Consider the following 17,361-nt stretch of genomic DNA (forward strand, 5'->3'; position numbering starts at 1 on the left):
TTTGTCCTTTACAACAGAGAAAACAGGCTGGGGAGAGCAGAGCAGGTGCCGGGTCAGAGCTGAAAGGCCACTCTGTGCCGGCTCCTCAGCCTGGCCAGCCTGGCACTGGACCCTGAAGAGTCATTGCAAGTTCTAGGTTCCCAGGGGACAGCAAAGCTCCCTTCCCACTTTTTATCTTCCGGCTGGGTCTTCAGGGGGCCAGAGCCCACAAACTCACAGGACTGAGCTCCTTACGGAATATTACAAAGTCTTCTTATACAAACGCCCCAGTCACACACTGCCATGCCCTGCTTCTGTGAGCCCTGAGGCCCGGCGCACGGCTCTCTCCAGGGCAGCAGAGCAGCCCATGGCCGGGCATGGGTCCTGGGGCCAGCCCGAGGGTCCAGGAGGCCCATGGCAGTCAGTTCATGAATTGAGTGTAGCCCTCAGCCCCTGTGACAATGACATCCATCCAGATGCGCATGGCCTCTGCAGATGGGGCCACCATGTAGTACAGCCGGTCATGGGTCTTCACGCAGAAGGTGAGGGCTGGGTTTGGGCTCTGCCAAGGGGAGAGAGAAAGGTCTCAGATGTGGCTCACCCAAGCCCAGGAACATTCTCACCTGCCTCCTTTCTGCCCTTTCCCCTCCCAGCCCCCAGGAAGCCCTGGAACATTCTCAACCCTAGCTGAGTCCTAAATAGGCCCAAAGCCTAGTCCCCACCAGTCCACGTGGGCCACCACAGCAGTCCTGGGCTCTCTAAACCCTCTGGACCCTGGCAGGGCTATCCCCCGCCATGGAGGGACCTGTTCCTTGGCATCCCCAGATATCAAGAGAATCAGACATAAAGAGCTGCTCCAGCGAGGACCAGAGTTTCCTCTCAGCAAAAAAGGGGCAGATGGAAAAGCTATGAGCAGGATGCTGAGCCCCGGGACCCCAGAGGGCTGGGGTGGGCAGCAGAGGGTTGGCGGGAAGGAGGCTGACTTACATTAGGGCAGCTGGCCCCAGCCTCAAATATCTCCTGTTTATCAATCCCCTCTCTCAGATCCAGTCTCTGAGGGTCCCCTCCCGAGGGCGCTATCCCTTCTGCATAGGGAGACACCCTGCTGTCACCGCCAGGACAGGCAGGCAACAAGGAAGAAGGAGCTGCTCAAGCCCACAGGAGCTTCTTGCTCTTTGCAACCCACCTTCTGTTCCTCCCTCAGGTGGGGGAAGGGCGGGTGGAGGGGAGAGTCAAGGGTCAGGGGAGGTGGGGTGCAGGAGGTGTTAATGTGCTGGTTATAGCTAAGTGGGGAGGGGTACCTCAGTCACCACAGTGAAGCGGAAAAACCTCTTCTGGGAAGGGGAGAGGGAGAAAGATAGAGAAAGTTGACAAAGAGAACAAGGACTGGGTTGGAGCCTCTGCAGAGGGCAGGCGGGAGGACTTTGCTCCCAGAGCTCTGCTGGGCCACCCCTTCCCCATGGCTGCCCCCCTGCCCCTCTGGCGCCCTCCACTCCTGACCTTGGCTGCACTGCGCAGGTGGTCATAGTACACTTCCTCGATGGCCTGGAAATAGATGACCCCCTTCAGCTTCGTCTCATGCTTATCTGCAAAGGAAACAGGGGCAGGCTGAGGAGGCCTGTCACACTTCCGATCAAGCTCAACTGACATGGAGCTCCATGGCCTGAGCCTCCCCATCTGGGAAAGGGGTGAAGGTTCTAGACTCCTAGGACTCCAAAACAAAGCCCCACACAGAACCCTGAAGATATGCTCAGCCTCACTCATAATTACAAAGAAATGAACATTAGAACTCCACTGAGATACCACCTCTCACCCATCAGAATGGCAAAACATAACAATAATATGCCACACTTTTGGCAAGTCTGTGGTGAAACAGGCAGTCTGATGAGAGGTAGCAGTATAAACTGTAAAACCCTTACAGACAGCTTGGCCACGTCTATCAAAATCAGAAAAGCATTTGCCCTTTGATCCAATGCTTACACTTCTGAGAATTTATCTCACACACGTACAAAATAAAGATTATTCATTGCAGCCCTTTTTGTAGTCACAAAAGATTAGAAACAACCCAAGTAAACATCAAGTGGAGACTGGTTAATAAATTATAGTGTACCACATGATGGAATACTATTCAGCTGTTAAACAGAATGATATATCTGATATAGATTCAGAAATAAATCTGTGAAATATATCCAGATATAGGCCAGGCACAGTGGCTCATGCCTGTAATCCTAGCACTCTGGGAGATCGAGGCGGGAGGATCGCTTAAGGCCAGGAGTTCGAGACCAGCCTAAGCAAGAGTGAGACCCGTCTCTACAAAAAATAGAAAAATGATCTGGGCATGGTGGTATGTGCCTGTAGTCCCAGCTACTTGAGAGGCTGAGGCAGGAAGATCACTTGAGCCCAGGAGTTTGAAGGTGTAGTGAGCTATGATGATGCCACTGCACTCTAGCCTAGGCAACAGAGTGAGATCCTATCTCAAAAAGAAAAAAAAAAATCCAGATATAAATATTTAGACATAGAAATATTTGATATAGGAATATCTCTAAGACACATCTGGAGGTAAACAAGATGGAGGTGTTCTCATGGACTTCCTAAGCACGCCTGAGGTTACACAGCTAGTAAATAGGCTGTGTGTCTGTACTTTTTCCCCACTAGATGATAGGTTCCTAAGAGGGTCTCTGACTTCTCTCTGGATCCTTGTGCCTAGGACTCATTCATACAACACTGATGGTGCACCTACTGTGTGCTGGGCACATTCTTGTTGGTGTTGGGAGAGGCAGACCTATGGCTGGGTAAAGGAAGATTCAGATTCAGAATGATGAGTTCTGTGCAGAGGAGCATCCGTGCTGTGGTGATACTGTGTGCCACCTTTTGTGTAAGAAAAAGGAGTAAGAATGTATGTTTGCATTTCTTATATTCTCCTATGGGAACTTGAGGATACACAAGAGATTAATAAAAGTGGTTATCTGTAGCATGTGGGGGAATAATTCCCAATTTAAACATTTTTATATATTTTGATTTTTGAGCCATATGAATATATTTACCTAATATTAAAAAAAGGAAGGAAGCACACTTCTTCGCTGTATATGGCAGTTAGCATATACATATAACATGTAGTACCTGAGGAGCAGGAAGGATAAGGGCAAACTAACCAACATCCTCTATGGTGAGCCTGGAGTCCGACAGGAGAGGTCATGCCAACCACTAAACCCAATGGTGCCAGCTAGAAGCATGCTCCTCTCCGTGTGCTCCTCCTCTCCCCACCTCCTTGGCTTGGCAGAGGGCATTTACAGACTGGTGCCAACACAGCGCTCGAGGCTTGTCTCACAACCGTCCCCTGCACAAACCCCGAGCTCTATCCAGCCAGGCTGAGCTTCTCACCGTTCCCTTAACTCTCCTCTGGCCAAGTCACTTGGCAAACTCCTAAGTAATCTTCAAGACCCAGTGTAAATGTCTCCACTACAGTGCAGGGTTGTGCTCCCCTGTGCTCCCACAGTACGGATGCTCCTCTGTGCAGAACTTATCATGCTGAATCTGAATCTTCCTTTACCCATCCATAGGTCTGCCTCCCCCAACACCTACAAGTATGTGCCCAGCACACAGTAGGTGCTCCATCAGTGTTGAATGAATGAGTCCTAGGCACAAGGATCCAGAGAGAAGTCAGAGACCCTTCTCTTAGGAACCTGCCATCTAGTGGGGAAGGAAGTACAGACACACAGCCTATTTACTAGCTGTGTAACAGGCGTGCTTAGGAACTCCATGAGAGCACCTCCATGTCACAGGTTGTCAAGAGTGTTAAACGAGAGAACACACTCAAAGCATTTAGCACAGTGTCTGGCACATAACATGTGGCATCTGTCATTATATCATTATGCCCCTGAGCTGATGTCACATGGCAGAACGGACCCTAGATAATGCAAGAGTTCAGAGGAGGGCAGGAACCACTCCTAGTAAGTGGGGGTTAGGAAAGGCTTCATGGAGGTAGTAGCTGATGTGGACCCTGTGCAATGAGGGGCTTTCTGTAGGTGGGAGAAGGGTCCAGGTGGAACAGGCCGGGCACAGCAGGACTCTGATCTAGCTACAGGCCCATCTCTGACATTTCCTCTCTGGGACAAGGACCCGGCCCTGCCTTGGGGTTGGGCCTGGTCAGCCCTCCAGTCCCTGTTCTTTCGCATCCCTTCCTTCACTGGAAATAGTAACACATTCCTGCCTCTGCTTCCTTACCACCCGCCTACTCTGGATCCTGTGCAATCTGGCTCCTGCCCTGTGCACAGTGGAAACCCTTCTCCTGACAAGCTCCCATCCCTGAATCTAATCGCCTTTGGGCCACAGCATTCTTGGCGAATCTGCAGCATCCATCATCGCTGGTGACACCTCCCACTTGCAAATGTCTGCTCCTTTGGCTGGCTTCCTTCCCTGTTTCCACCCCCATGCCCAAGCCTGCCATCTGAACTTGGTCTCCTTTTGTTTCATAGACATGAAGTAAGGTCACATGTGCCAAGCGCCAGCCCAGCACCTGGCATGTGGTCAGTGCTGGCTTCCTGCCCCCTGCTCCTTCTCCCTTTGCTGTTCTGCCCTCTTCCCCTCTCCCCACATGGGCAGGCCTGCCCCAGGGTGCAGCCCTCTCCCTCCCCTCTTCTCTGCTCTGAAGTCTGATTGCCCAGGCTCAGTCTTAGCCCTGCCTCGTAAGAGCTGTGAGGCCTTGGGCAATTTATTTATCCTCTCTGAGCCTCATTTTCCTCATCTGTAAAATGGCATTAAGATAGTGCTTCCCTCATAGGATTATTACAAAGATTAAATGAGATGGTGCATGTAGAGTGCTTTTAGCACAGCACCTGGCTCATACAAGCACTCGAGAAATATGATCTGCTATTATTATTATTACTACTATTGTTCCAACAGACTCAACTATCACTCTGCCTCTGAGCCTGACCTTTCTGCTAAACCTAGATGTCCGAGAGGCATTTAACCTCAACATGCCTAAGATGCCCCTCTCCTCCCCAGGCCTGTTTCTTCCTCTCCAGACAGTCTGTCCACCTTCCCAGCCCAGACTGAAACATGGGGACACCTGTGCCTCTGCCTCCCCACACCCAGGACCCAGGGTGGTCAGGGAAGGCCTCTTGGAGTGGGTGGCACTCGATCGGAGACCACATTAGAGGGGGAAGCAGGCAATCCAGGCCTGAGCCTCGCTGGCACCAAACCCTGCAACCCTTTCGCCCTTCCAGGCTCCCAGTAGGATTCCTCTTCCCAGCTCTGGGGCTCGGGGGTGGGGGCGGGGCTGTGTGACTGGCAGACAGCCCCGCCAGTGACTTGTGGACAGACATGATGTGTGTCACTTCCCAGCTGGGGTATTTGATGCCAATGAGAGGCTCACTTAAGCCTCTCTTTTGCCTCTGCCACTGTGGCCAGCAATGTTCCAGAAAGTTGTGCTCTGAAGCAAAGACAGCCCTGATACAGGGCAGAGCCCCCACCAACCTACAACACACAACAGACATGTATCGGGAATAAGAAAGGAAACTTCACGGTCTTAAGCCACTGGGAGTTGAGAACTGGTTGCTAATGAAGCACGCCCGGGCCTCTCCTGACCAGGGTAGGACACAGCATCTCCAGCTCCCTGCAGGGAGTTCCAGGAATGGGAACCTAAGCTGGAGGCTGGAGTGGAGAGAGCTGAGGGAGCAGGATGGGGCAGCCAGCCTGTCCCTGGGCTGTCCTGAGTTGAGTGCTCCTTGGCACTACTCAACTGCTTGCCTTGGAGTCTCTGAGGGAGTTTATCCAAGGGGGAGTCCCTAGCCCAACCCAGAGCATAGGACCACCCCATGCTCCTAGAGTGTCCAGGCGTCTCCCATCAACATACCCACTGCGCCTTCTTTTAACTCAGCCTATGGAGACCCTCCCTGACAATAAGCTCCGAGAGAGAGAGCTGTGGCCATTTTGCCTAACAGCTGAGCCTAGAACAGTGCCTGGAACTTACCAGATGCTCGGTAATGTAGCTGAATGAAAGAATAAACACATAAATGGAGGTAAACCAGGTATACTCTGGGAGGGAAGCATAAGGCCCAGCCCAAATCTCTGGCTCCCTACTTGGAAGCCTGGCTTCCTTCCAGAAAACTAGCTGTCCTGGGTGACAGAGCCCAGGGTCCCTGGCTCTGGCTGGCTCCGGGGACGGCCTTGTGGGAACTCACCCACGTAATAGGAAAGGGTACGCTTGAGGCGATCGAAGACAAACCAGCGCTTCTTCCATGATTTAATCTTGCCGCCCATCTTGACCAAGTAGCCACGGCAGACCTGGTGGGAAGCAGGAGTAAGGAAGGGCCCAAAGGCACAGCCCTAAACCTTAAGCATGTGCCACTGCCTGTGCCTGTATTGGGGGGGCTGTCCCCCACACCTCGCTAGGCCAGCACATCGGGTCCTGGGACAGAGACCTGGTCAGGTTAGGGCAGGAACCAAGGCCACTACTCTGAGTACCTAGGAGATGCCTCTGACCAGGGGGCCCTCCCTCCCCCAGCACCCGGGGCCATGAGCACACGCACCTTGCTGCTGAGCACCACATGCAGGCAGGTATCGACACCGTGGCCTGATGACTCAATGTGGGTCTTCAGGTCAAAGTCTTCCTTCCGGATTGGCAGGTAGCGGGTCAGGGGTCGTGCCTGGGAGCAGAAGGCAGGATCAGCAGAGTCTCCTGTCTTCCCTCATCATTCCCCTGTCCAGGACCCTGGGCTTTGGTCCTGAACCTCAAACAGCCTGACCCCAACCCCTCCCGACCCCCAAGGCTCTCACTCTGATTTCACAGGGTTTATGGCAAAAGTGGAGACCTAAACACCAGTGCTGACTCTACCTAGGCCCAGGCAAACTGTTAAGTGGCTCCACACCTCAGTTTTCCCACCTTTGACCGAGATACAGCCATCCTTGTCTTGGCCCTCCCCCTCCTGGGCTGAACAGACTAAAGTAAGAGGCCAGATGTGAACATGCTCTGGGAAGAGATGCCCGATGGGAAATCTGGTCTCTGACTTCCCATTGGGACCTCATTTGGGTCACATCCCTTCTCTAGGCCTCAGTTTCCTTACATGCAAAACAAGAGCTTTGAACTAGATAACTACTAAGGTCTATTCCACCTCTGATACTAACTGGAATTCTCAGTCAACTGGAATATTTTTCTACTCTTCCTTTCCCAAAAGAACACTAAAATGGCAAGAAAAGGAAACATCACAAATTATTTAAAGAAAAACCAAAACACACAACCCCAAAGATGAGTTGACTCCACCCACCTCTCACATCAGATGCTGGTGGCCCCTGCAACAATGCCTGAGCCTCAGGACTGGGGGCCCCAGAGCTGTCACTGACTGAGACAGGAAAGGGGAACTAGCCATTTGACAAATGTTCCAACCACAGAAGTAAAACTCAGAGTTTCTCATTTTTTTTTTTTAGATCCAGGGAGACAGACTGGAAATTTCTCATTTTTTAATTGCCAGACCCAATCAAAGTGACCTACCCCTTAGAATTTATGTTGTTGCATTGTAGGAAATGATGGAGCTGTGATCACTGCTCACTGTTGGAGGGAGGTCCCAGGGGACTCCCACCCTGGGGAAGCCTATGGAGACCCAGTTAGAAGCCCTTCTGAGTCCTACAGTTCTCTTGTGGGGGCCAGGATCTGGGACCAGAGACATGGGCAGATTTCCCTGCCCAACCCAATTTCTCCTTCTACCTTCAACTGTTCTGCTCAAGTCTCCTGTTTAAGGAGAAAGGACGGGGCTGGGTTTTGTGCAAGGAGGGATTTCTGTCCTAAGGAGAAACTAGTTCAATTCTCTCTTAGAGCTGTAAACCAAAGGTTAGAGTGAGGTCATCCACTGACGGTGGGAACCCGAGCTGAAAGGTCCTGTGGGGTGAGGGCCAGGATGCTGTGGAGTCACACAAGAAGGCTCACGAAGCAGACCAGAGGCCCTGGAGAGGCCGAGGAGAGCCGCCTGGCTCTTGACTCTCAGCTCCCATCTCTGGGAGGCCTGTTCAGACCCTCTTCTCTGACCCCAGATGTCTGCAAGGTGGCCACCTCTCACAACACACCCACCCCAACACACACACACACACACACACACACGCTTTATCAGGCCCCAGTGGGTCTGTTTCTTGGGGCCAGGGAGTCCCAGGTAGAATTCTACTCACGCTGAGCCAACAGCAATCCTTTCTGGAGTAGCATGGGTTTTATTGCCCAGCAGAGGAACCCTGGGATCTCGCTACTCCTCCACAGCCCTCACCCTCAAGCCAACCACCACCATACCCCACCACACCCTCACCTGGGAAAACTGTTTCTCCCGCATCTTGACCTCCTTCTCCACCAGCTGCTGCCTCCGGGCACTCTCACTCTGCAGCCTCCGTTCCACTTGCTCGCGCCTCCGCCGCTCCTCCTCCAGGGCCTGCCGCCGCAGCTCCATCTCCCGCTCCTGTCCCCAAAGCCAGGGTCAGTGCCCGCAGCCACCCTCTCCCCACAGCCGGCCCTCCTCAGACCTGGGCAGAGCTGCAGGAGGCCCCCACCTCAGGGTGGCAGTCTGACATGAGGAGGCATCACCCACAAAGCCCACCCTCTCCAAGAACTCTGCTGGTTATGGATAAATGATTTAAAAATGTGTGATGAGGCCGGGCGCAGTGGCTCACGCCTGTAATCCTAGCACTCTGGGAGGCCGAGGTGGGTGGATCGTTGGAGCTCAGGAGTTCGAGACCAGCCTGAGCAAGAGCGAGACCCCTTCTCTACTAAAAATAGAAAGAAATTATATGGACAGCTAAAAATATATATAGAAAAAATTAGCCGGGCATGGTGGTGCATGCCTGTAGTCCCAGCTACTCAGGAGGCTGAAGCAGGAGGATCGCTTAAGCCTAGAAGTTTGAGGTTGCTGTGAGCTAGGCTGACGCCACAGCACTCACTCTAGCCCGGGCAACAGAGTGAGACTCTGTCTTAAAAAAAAAAAAAAAATGTGTGACTGTCTTGCCTTCAAACCCTGGCTCTGCCACCACTATGGGCTCTGTGACCCTGACAAAAAGCATTTAAACTTTCTAAGCCTCAGTCGCCTCATCTGTAAAATGAAGTTAAGAATGCCCACTCGTGGGATTATGGTGAAAATTAAATGAGATCATATATATAAATAACTATCACCAATTCCAGCAGGAAAGAAGTACCCAACAAATAAATGCGGCTCTCACCATTTTATCTGAATTCTTAAAACATGGATTATCCATACAACTCCACAGCTTGACAGCTAACATATTCAGTAGTCCTTCCCCAATCACTAACTTAAGGCCCTTTGAAAGTCCAAATTAGAAACATTTGCTGTTGAACTTCAAACTTGATGGAGAATAAAATATGATTGGGACTAAGGACACAGTTGAACTTATAAAAGCCATTATAAAAGGATTTTAAAGGTCATTAAAACGAATCATTAGATACGGAGCATGAGTGGTGCTCTATGTATCCTAATCAATGATAAACAGCTCTACACCATTAACTCCCACTTGCCGTTCCTTCCCAGTGCAAAACTTAGCAGAATCTCCTTTCCCTCCATTTGCCAAGAGAGTCTTATAAATGTGCCATACTTTGATGTAAAAGGCATTCTTTTCTGGTTGGTCCCCCATCCAAACAGTTAGTACTTTTTTTTAAAAACTCCCTCCAGCTGCTGAGGTCTCACTTTCATCTCAAGAGATGCAGAGTACCTCACATGGTGGACACAGAATATCTTCCGCAGATCCTTCATTTAACCTCCTGCCTAGGCACAAATTTCCTCAGCCTGCCTATGCCCGGAATAAACCACAGGTCCCTCTTTGCCGAGTCCCAGCTCTGTGCCCACGTGAAGGAGCTGTGACTTCCCTCAGCCCCCTCTGCTCCCCAAGGCTCCCCAGCCAACACCTCTGCTCCAGCTTGGACATCTGCCTCCTCTTCTGTCTAGACCTCAAGCCCCAGTTCCTGCTCTTCCTAACCGTGCCCAAGAGGAGTGACCTGCCACACAGGTAGATAGGAATCAAAATTCCTGTGGTTGCCAAAGAGCAAAGAGTCCACAGAAGTAAACTCACAAAGACTGGAAGTTTCCATACAGGAAATTCTTGGTTGGACAATGGTTGCTGTGCTGCCTTCTCTGTTTCTAAGAGCTGTAAATTTGTAATCTCGCCAAGCCTCCCTATGCCCGTTTGAGGAACACAACCCTTTAAAACACTTTCTATCCCAAGGGAAGGTTGCAAGGCTAATGTGGGTGGAAGGGCTTGGGGTGGGGCGAGGCCCTTGGCAGGCAGCAGGCAGCTCCGGGCACCCCCTCCCCGCCCCCCGCCCCTCCTCCACCTTCTGCGCCATTCTCTGGTCCAGGTCAGCCTCACCCTTGACTCCATGAGCCGGCTCTTCTCTGCATGAGCCTCTTTCAGCATCTTCTCCATCTCCTCAATCTTCCCCATGTCCAGCCCACTCGCACTGGGGAGAGAAGGGGAAGAGGGGGCGCATCAAGGAGCCCAAGAGCAGCGGGTGGAGGCAGTGGGCCCAGGTGTGGGGAGGTACCTGGACATGTTGTCAGGGGAGCAGGCCGAGTTGCCCCCCGTGGAGATGCTGGTCTCCATGCTGTCGGAGCTCTCCAGGCTCAGCGTATCGTAGGCATGCTCGCCCTCCTCCCCACGCTCCCGCCCAGCCGGCAGGTGGTGCAGGATGGAGTGGTGCATGAGTGGGGGGAAGCCCGAGGGGCCTGCCGGGAAGGGCGCAGACCCATGCAGGGCATCCCACTGGCACTGCGCCTCGGCCGCTGCTTTCTGCTTCAGCTCAGCCAGTCGCCGCCGTTGCTCTTCAATCACCTGCTGGCCTGCAGGAGGGACAGGTGGGAGTCACACTGGGATCCCCGCCCACCAGGGGCTGGGGAGACACTCGCAACATCACAGACAGAGGGAGGGGGTGAGCAGGGAGAGGTCAACACAGAGCAGCCCCTTCACCCAGCCCCAGCTCCCAGCCCAGCTGCCCCGCCAATACTTCAGTCGCCTGCACAACTGGCCACAGCCACACAGTCTGGCTTCCGTGCTCTTTCCACATCCTGAGCCCACACAGGGCACCAAACCTGCCCAGGTGGTGCCCTGGAAGTGTGACAGCCAGCCAGCTCCAGCCCACAGCTGAGGCCGAAATAGGTGGGCAGGACACATGCACCCACCCTGCCAGCTGGGGAAGGGAGAAGGAAGAGATAGATGGAGGAAGCCCCATGAGCACCGAGGACGCCAATGCAGAGCCCCCTGCAGTGCAGAAGCAAGAGCAACAAAAGCAGGAAACAAGGCAGGGGACACAGGGAGAACACAGCTGAGGGCAGGAGAGAGGTCAGCCGGAGGGGTGAGGCCAGCCGGACACCCCAGCCAGCTCAGCCTGGGAGCCTGCCTGCAGGCAGTGGCGGCCTGGGCAGGACACATCATGCTGATCCCAGGCAAGGGCTGCCTGGCCAAAGCAATGCCCTCTGTGGTCAACGCTCTACCTGCTGGGTCGTCAGTTGGGAGGGGCTCGGCAGGAAGCGACTCGACTGGCGTGGGGGGCCCCGGGCAGAGGGTACGGTAGAGACACACAGAAGGGATGAGAGGAGAGAGATGCATAGACATGGACTTTCAAAACAACCAAATTGCACACAAGCAACAAGGATTCCTGGGTCCCCAGAGCCAAAATCTCAGCAAACCAATTCTAGAGGTCATCAAATTCATTCCCCTGCCTCCAGACAGGGCGATGTCTAACCCTACGCAGGTCAACAAGCATTTCCCTTATTTGCTATGCTCTCTAGGAAAGAAAGTGTCACAGCTTCCCAGGCCCTTAGTCTCCTGAACTGGAGTCTTTTGATATATATCCAGGAGGCTCTTCTTTAGATGTCCAATCTAAATCCTTTCTGCTCTTGCTACGATCCCAATTAAAGGAAAAACATCCTATGAAGGTGTGGGGGTATCGGCATGGATGAGGCATGGAGGAGGAATGGCAACATCCAGGGTCCCCCAGGATAGCAGGTGGGCTGGCATTGCAGCCACTCACCCTTCTGCTGCAGAGCCAGTTGGCGCTTGGTCTCAATGTCCTGCAGCGTAGCTGCCAGGTTGCGTGGAAGGCTGCCCGTGCCATTCTGGGTGAGTAGAGCACTCTGCAGACGGAATGGAGCATTGGAACCTGGGCTCAGAAGACCCCACCCCCACCCCCAAGGCTTTCACAGGTGGCCTTGGCCTTTCCAGCCCCCACCACACATGCAGCCCCACTCCTGTCCTCAGACCTTTGGGGAGGGGCTACGGCCCAGGGTAGCCACGCTGAGCTGGGAGGAGGAGGAAGAAGAGCCAGAGGAGGAGGGGAGGGGGCCGCTGCGGGTCCGAGGCAGAGGGCTAGTGGCCTCACCATCCATTTTGGAGCGGTAAACCTGGAGGGAAAAGATACTGCCTGGTGACCTCTGGCTACCCCACTGGCCGCCACCCCCATGTCACCTAGGCTGGCTGTGATCCAAGATACTGCCCTGGCACCAGGCCTCTGAGGCTTTTTGGCTGTATCTAGCAGCAGGGTTGAGCCTCCTGGGCCAGCCCAGTGGGCAGATGCTATTGGTAGCTGCCAAGTCTCCTTTCCAGGCTGTTCCTCTCTGGGCCAATCCCTGGCCCAACCCTGTTCTCCTCAGAAAGGACCTGTAAACAGACCCACGTGAGGAGTTAATGTCAGTCAGGCAGAGTGTGCAGGAGACCAACTGGAGGCCAGCTTCCCTCTGGTCCCAGCTCTGCCACTGAGTGACCTTGGGCCATGCACCTCCCCACTCTGGGCCTTGGCTTCCTTATCTGCAAAAGAAGAGGGTAAAACTAGACTAAATAATTGACAAGCTCCCTTGCAGCGATAACATACAGTGAATATGGCCTTTGGAGTTAAGAACCCTGACTGTCAGCATAAGCCCTGCTACTTCCCAGCTGTAACCTTGGGAAGATTACTTATCTTCTCGAGGCCCTAGTATTAGATCTGTAAAATGCAATCCTCCTGCCTCAGCCTCCCGAGTAGCTGGGACGACAGGCACACACTATCACACCTAGCTAAAGGTATGAATCTCGAATGGTGGAATCTCGGGCACTACAGCAGGTCAGTGGAGTAAAATTTGTGGAAGAGACTATCTTAGCACCCTTTCCCCACCCTCATGGTCACTGCTCGATGCGGACTCAGGTAGGCCCACACCCTCCATGGCAAGTCTGAAGAGGCTTGGGCACGTCCTCAGGGCTGTCACTTCAGAATCTTTGTCCCCTTCTTTTCTGCCTCCAAGTGTCACCCCTGGGGAGACCAGGAGAACAAAATACTGACAGTTCTCCCAGGACAAGCTAGTTCCAGTTGCAACAAGCCCAAGAATGTGTCAGGCCCCCAAACTGGGTAAGAGGCTCTGGGGTTGGGGGCTGCCAAGGATAGAACAGACCCACAGCCTAGCTCAGCACAGGGTACCAAACAGATCTCAACATGACCATGGCTCCAGAAGCCACCCCCTTCTACAAGACAGTCAATCATGTCATTCTTGGACTCAGGGGGCTGGCCTTCCAATCACCCAAAGTGCCAGGATGGCAGCCCGTGGAGAGACTTTCACTCCTTCACTGCCCTCTCAGGGCCCAGAGTCCCCCTCACGGCCCTGGCTGGGCTCCCCTACCCAAGGCGGCACTGTGTAGCTGGTGGATCTGCAGGAAATACTCAGAGAAGACAGCAGCAAGGACTGGGGCAGATGGGCAGTGAAGGAGGGGTTACCTGCAGCTGACGGGAAGCTTTGGCAGGCAGAGGCGGGGGGGAAGAGCGAGGGGAGGCTGCAGCGGGGCCAGTCCCCAGCCCGGCCATCAGCTCCTGGTACCACTGCTCTAAGTCTACAGCAGGGAGCAGCAGCTTCTCCATCTGGAGGGGGAGATGGGGAGGGGGCCAGGGGACAGGAGGGGAAGGATGGAGAGGAAAGGCAAATGGGGGGAAAGGAAAAGGCAGGAGAAGGGAGGAAGAAGGAAGGGGAAGGTTGGAGGAAGGGTAAAGGAGGGCCACGTCAGGGAAGTGGACAGAAGGTGAGGGAAGAAGGGGAGGAAGGAGGGAAGAGAAAGTGTAAAGAAAAGGAAGAGAAAAACAGTGAGACAACAGTTGCCTGGAACATGCTAAGGGCAAAGAGAAACAGTCAGGGTACAACTCCCAGACCACAGACACGGGTATGCCGGCCATGACACCAGCCTCCAGCCAGAGCCACAGGCCCCGAGCACTGCCCTGGAGCTGGCCTAGGGCTGAGAGGCCAGGTCAGCAGAAGCAAAACACACACAGAGCACGCCAGTCAAGGGGCAGGGGTGGCACGAACTCACAGACCACCAACCTTGGGTAAAGGCGTGATGGAAGCGAAGGAGGAGGAGGGCAGCGCGGGAGGAAGGCAGGTGGTGGGAGCCAGGTCCTGGGAGGCAGAGGCCCAGGGAGGCAGGCCTGGCGCAGGGGCTGGGGGCATGGGCGAGGTGCCCCAGGTCACCTTTAGCTGCTCAAGCGTCACGTACTTGGGGCAAGGCCAGACGCAGGAGGGAATACAAGACGTTAATGGGGCTGGAATGCAAGAGATGGCCCTGCCCATGGGGGAGGGGTGGGGAAGGGTAGCACAGAGCAGAGGCTTGCAGAGCCCACAAGGCCAGGAGAGCCAGAGTCCTCTCAGCATGGTGCCCTCATCCCAGAGCAGAAGGCCTGGCCCTCCCAGAGCCGTGAAGAGCTGAAGGAAACTCCTGAGGCCCCAGGGAAGAAAGGGAACCACTCCTGATCCCCCTGTATGCCAGCTGCTCTTCTTTCTCACTGTTGAAGACAGACCCTGCTGTCCCACTTCCACCCAGGCCCAGGAGGGAATCTAGGGCACCCACAAGCAGGCCCTTGGGCACTGTGGGCACCCTCGCTGGCTGGTACCTCGCTGTCAGGCAGGGGCTGGGCGAGCACACTGGGGGAGGTGGCAGAAGCATAGGGGTCCAAGCGGGAGCACAGCTGGAGAACCTCTGCCAGGCTCACATATTCCTAGGGCACCCAGTGAGAAGGGGAGGGATGGGCAGAGAAGAGGTTAACAGGTTCATCCAGATACCCAATACCCCACACTCCAAGCCAGGCCATAGGGCCATCACTCCAAGGCAATACAAAATCCAGAGCAGGAGCGGGGCACTCAGCTGCCCACTATGGCCATAGACGGCTGTGGGGGTAGCGGGAACCAGGAAAGGGTGGTCAGAATTGACATGCTGAATCAAGGCTCCTTCTGACCTCCACTTTGGGAGCCCCCTTAGCATCCAGTCCCTGCCCCAGCAGACCCTAAAGGGCCATCCCTGGGTTCGCCCTGGGCTGGGGGCAGGCAAAGAAGCCCAGGAAAGGCCTTGCAAGAGCCCACTGAGGATCAGGACCCGGCTCCCAGAGACCCACCCGTCTCCAACACCCTGGGCCCTGGGCATCCCCAGTGGGGCACACACATGCAGCACTGAGCACCAATCATGTCATTCCCCAGTGTCCCTTGCATCCCACCTGCGAGGGCAGGAACTGGAAATGGGTAGGGGAGGCAGAGATATCAGCTGGGCTCTGCTCTGAGAAAAAGGGCTTAGCAAGGAGCAGCTAAAAGCCTGGCAGAAAAATGGGCCAGTCACTGCCCAAGGTAAGTCCTTGGAAAGATGCCAGCACAACTGATTGTGGACTGGGAGGACAGGGACTGTCATATTCATCACACATCCTTAGAATCTGAGCTTATCTAGGTGCTGGGAGCACTGCAGACACCCACAACGCATGCTGAATCAAAGCACAGGATCCTAAGCCTGCCCTGTGCCAGGGGCCCATCCAGACCTAGCTCTAGAACCAGATTGTCCTCTGGGGAGTCACAGAAAAGGAAAATGAGCCAGAGGGTCCAGCATGTTGTGAGAACTGATGAATGACGTGCAGAATACAGGCAAATTAATATGCAGATCAACGCTCTGACTTTGCACAGGCTGCCCAGGCATGCCATGGAACGGCGGGTAGCACACACGCACTCTCCCAAACTCCGGCCAGCCAAAGGATTATCGCCACATGCCCTTCAGCTGGGCCCCAGGAGGAGCTGTAGGCAGGAGCTCAGCGGACAGGCAGTGGGCAAAGCAGAGCACGCAGTTAGCTGTGGTTACCTCTTGTGCTTTGGGGCAGAGTAGAGTGGAAGCAGGTGGGGTTAAGGGGACAGAGGATGCCCCAGCCTGAGAAGACCCTGGGAATAGGCCCAGAGCCTTAGTCCCCAGCTCCATCCCTGAGGACTCGGAGATGAGCAGCTCAGCCTACAGAGAGGGCACATGGTGAGGGGCCGTACCCCTCACACTCAGCCCAGCACCCCCTCCCCCAGGCCTAAACTGTCATGTAAGGGAGGCAGGGAGGGAGGGAAAGAAGTCAAGAAACCCAGCATGTCTTACTTGGACCTCACACACCAGGCTTGCAGACCTGGGAAGAACCACTTAAGGGGCCTCAGTGCCCCTTCTGAAACAGAAGCCTGGCTCCAGACTGAAGCCCAGGTGCCCCAGGAGCAGCACCCCGAGATCCCTCTGCTCCCCCTCAAGGTGAGTCCACCCAGCCCTGACCCCTACCAAACCTCTGAGCTGTCCCCCCACCCCACCCAGGCCCCTGACTCCCCCACATATATTCAGCCACCCAAAATAGTGAGATCAGTGGGCTCCCAAGAGCTCAAAAGGCAACTAAAAAGCAGTAGCTGGTAGCCAGGGAAGGTCAAATCCCAGCTCTCAAGCCCATTCCTCCTCCAATCTCTCCTGTTCAGGAAGATGTCCCCGTACTCAAACTCAGCCCCACACGGACCCTAAAGGCCCATCCCTGGGTTTGCCCTGGGCTGGGGGCAGGCAAAGCAGCACAGGGAAGGCCTTCCGAGAGCCCACTGAGGATCAGGACCCAGGGGTAGAAGTGCCATGTGTTGCTCCAGAGCCTCCCAGGACAGCCCTTGGGCCTAAAGCTTGGGCTCGTCCAACCATGTTACCTCTTTGAGGGTCGATGTGGTCTTCGGGAAAGGCCTGCCCCCTGTGAGTGAGTGGTATCTCCTTTCCAGCATGGTCAGTTTCTCCTTCTCCTGTGCGCCCAGGGTGGTAGAGTCAGAGAGGAGTGGGAGTGAGGACAGGAGACCACATGAGGCGGGCCCCTGTGTTGCTAGCAAACCTCCACCCCCGCCCTTCCGCACTCCCCTCCCACTCACCCTACTCCCAGACCCCCAAGCCCAACCTGAGGGATGCTACCTTCTGCAGCAGCTGCAAGGAGGCATTCTTGTCACGGGCCAGGCGCTCCGACTCTTGCACGGCCTGAGCCCGGATCTGCCCAGCCTGACTGTCCAGGACTGCCAGGCGCTCCTAGAGGAGATGGGGTGGTCGGTCAGCCCTGGGGAGACAGGGCTGAGCCCAGGGTGAGGCTTAGCT

The 17,361-nt window shown here is 54.7% G+C and overlaps 1 protein-coding gene across 15 annotated transcripts in view; it reads right to left on the reverse strand.

Annotated features, from left to right (window-relative positions):
* Positions 1 to 230: 230 nt before the first annotated feature.
* PHLDB1 (pleckstrin homology like domain family B member 1) overlaps positions 231 to 17,361 on the reverse strand; it is a 45,757-nt gene continuing 28,626 nt past the window's right edge. For 5 of the 15 annotated variants that reach the window (XM_045556346.1, XM_045556343.1, XM_045556344.1 and 2 more), the window contains 14 exons: positions 17,185 to 17,295; positions 16,932 to 17,021; positions 14,295 to 14,465; positions 13,700 to 13,840; positions 12,219 to 12,359; positions 11,990 to 12,092; positions 10,505 to 10,799; positions 10,330 to 10,420; positions 8,268 to 8,414; positions 6,510 to 6,626; positions 6,162 to 6,264; positions 1,480 to 1,565; positions 1,281 to 1,313; positions 231 to 541 (listed from right to left, as the gene is read on the reverse strand). In XM_045556346.1, the coding sequence (XP_045412302.1) occupies positions 401 to 541; positions 1,281 to 1,313; positions 1,480 to 1,565; positions 6,162 to 6,264; positions 6,510 to 6,626; positions 8,268 to 8,414; positions 10,330 to 10,420; positions 10,505 to 10,799; positions 11,990 to 12,092; positions 12,219 to 12,359; positions 13,700 to 13,840; positions 14,295 to 14,465; positions 16,932 to 17,021; positions 17,185 to 17,295 (1,770 nt within the window). In that variant the 3' untranslated portion in view covers positions 231 to 400. Of the gene's footprint in view, positions 542 to 1,280; positions 1,314 to 1,479; positions 1,566 to 6,161; positions 6,265 to 6,509; positions 6,627 to 8,267; positions 8,415 to 10,329; positions 10,421 to 10,504; positions 10,800 to 11,989; positions 12,093 to 12,218; positions 12,616 to 12,733; positions 12,763 to 13,699; positions 13,841 to 14,294; positions 14,466 to 16,931; positions 17,022 to 17,184; positions 17,296 to 17,361 lie in introns of those variants that run through there. The other 10 variants (XM_045556349.1, XM_045556347.1, XM_045556355.1 and 7 more) reach the window with 6 other exon arrangements.

This window comes from Lemur catta, chromosome 7, assembly GCF_020740605.2.
Source record: "Lemur catta isolate mLemCat1 chromosome 7, mLemCat1.pri, whole genome shotgun sequence".
Taxonomy (NCBI): domain Eukaryota; kingdom Metazoa; phylum Chordata; class Mammalia; order Primates; family Lemuridae; genus Lemur; species Lemur catta.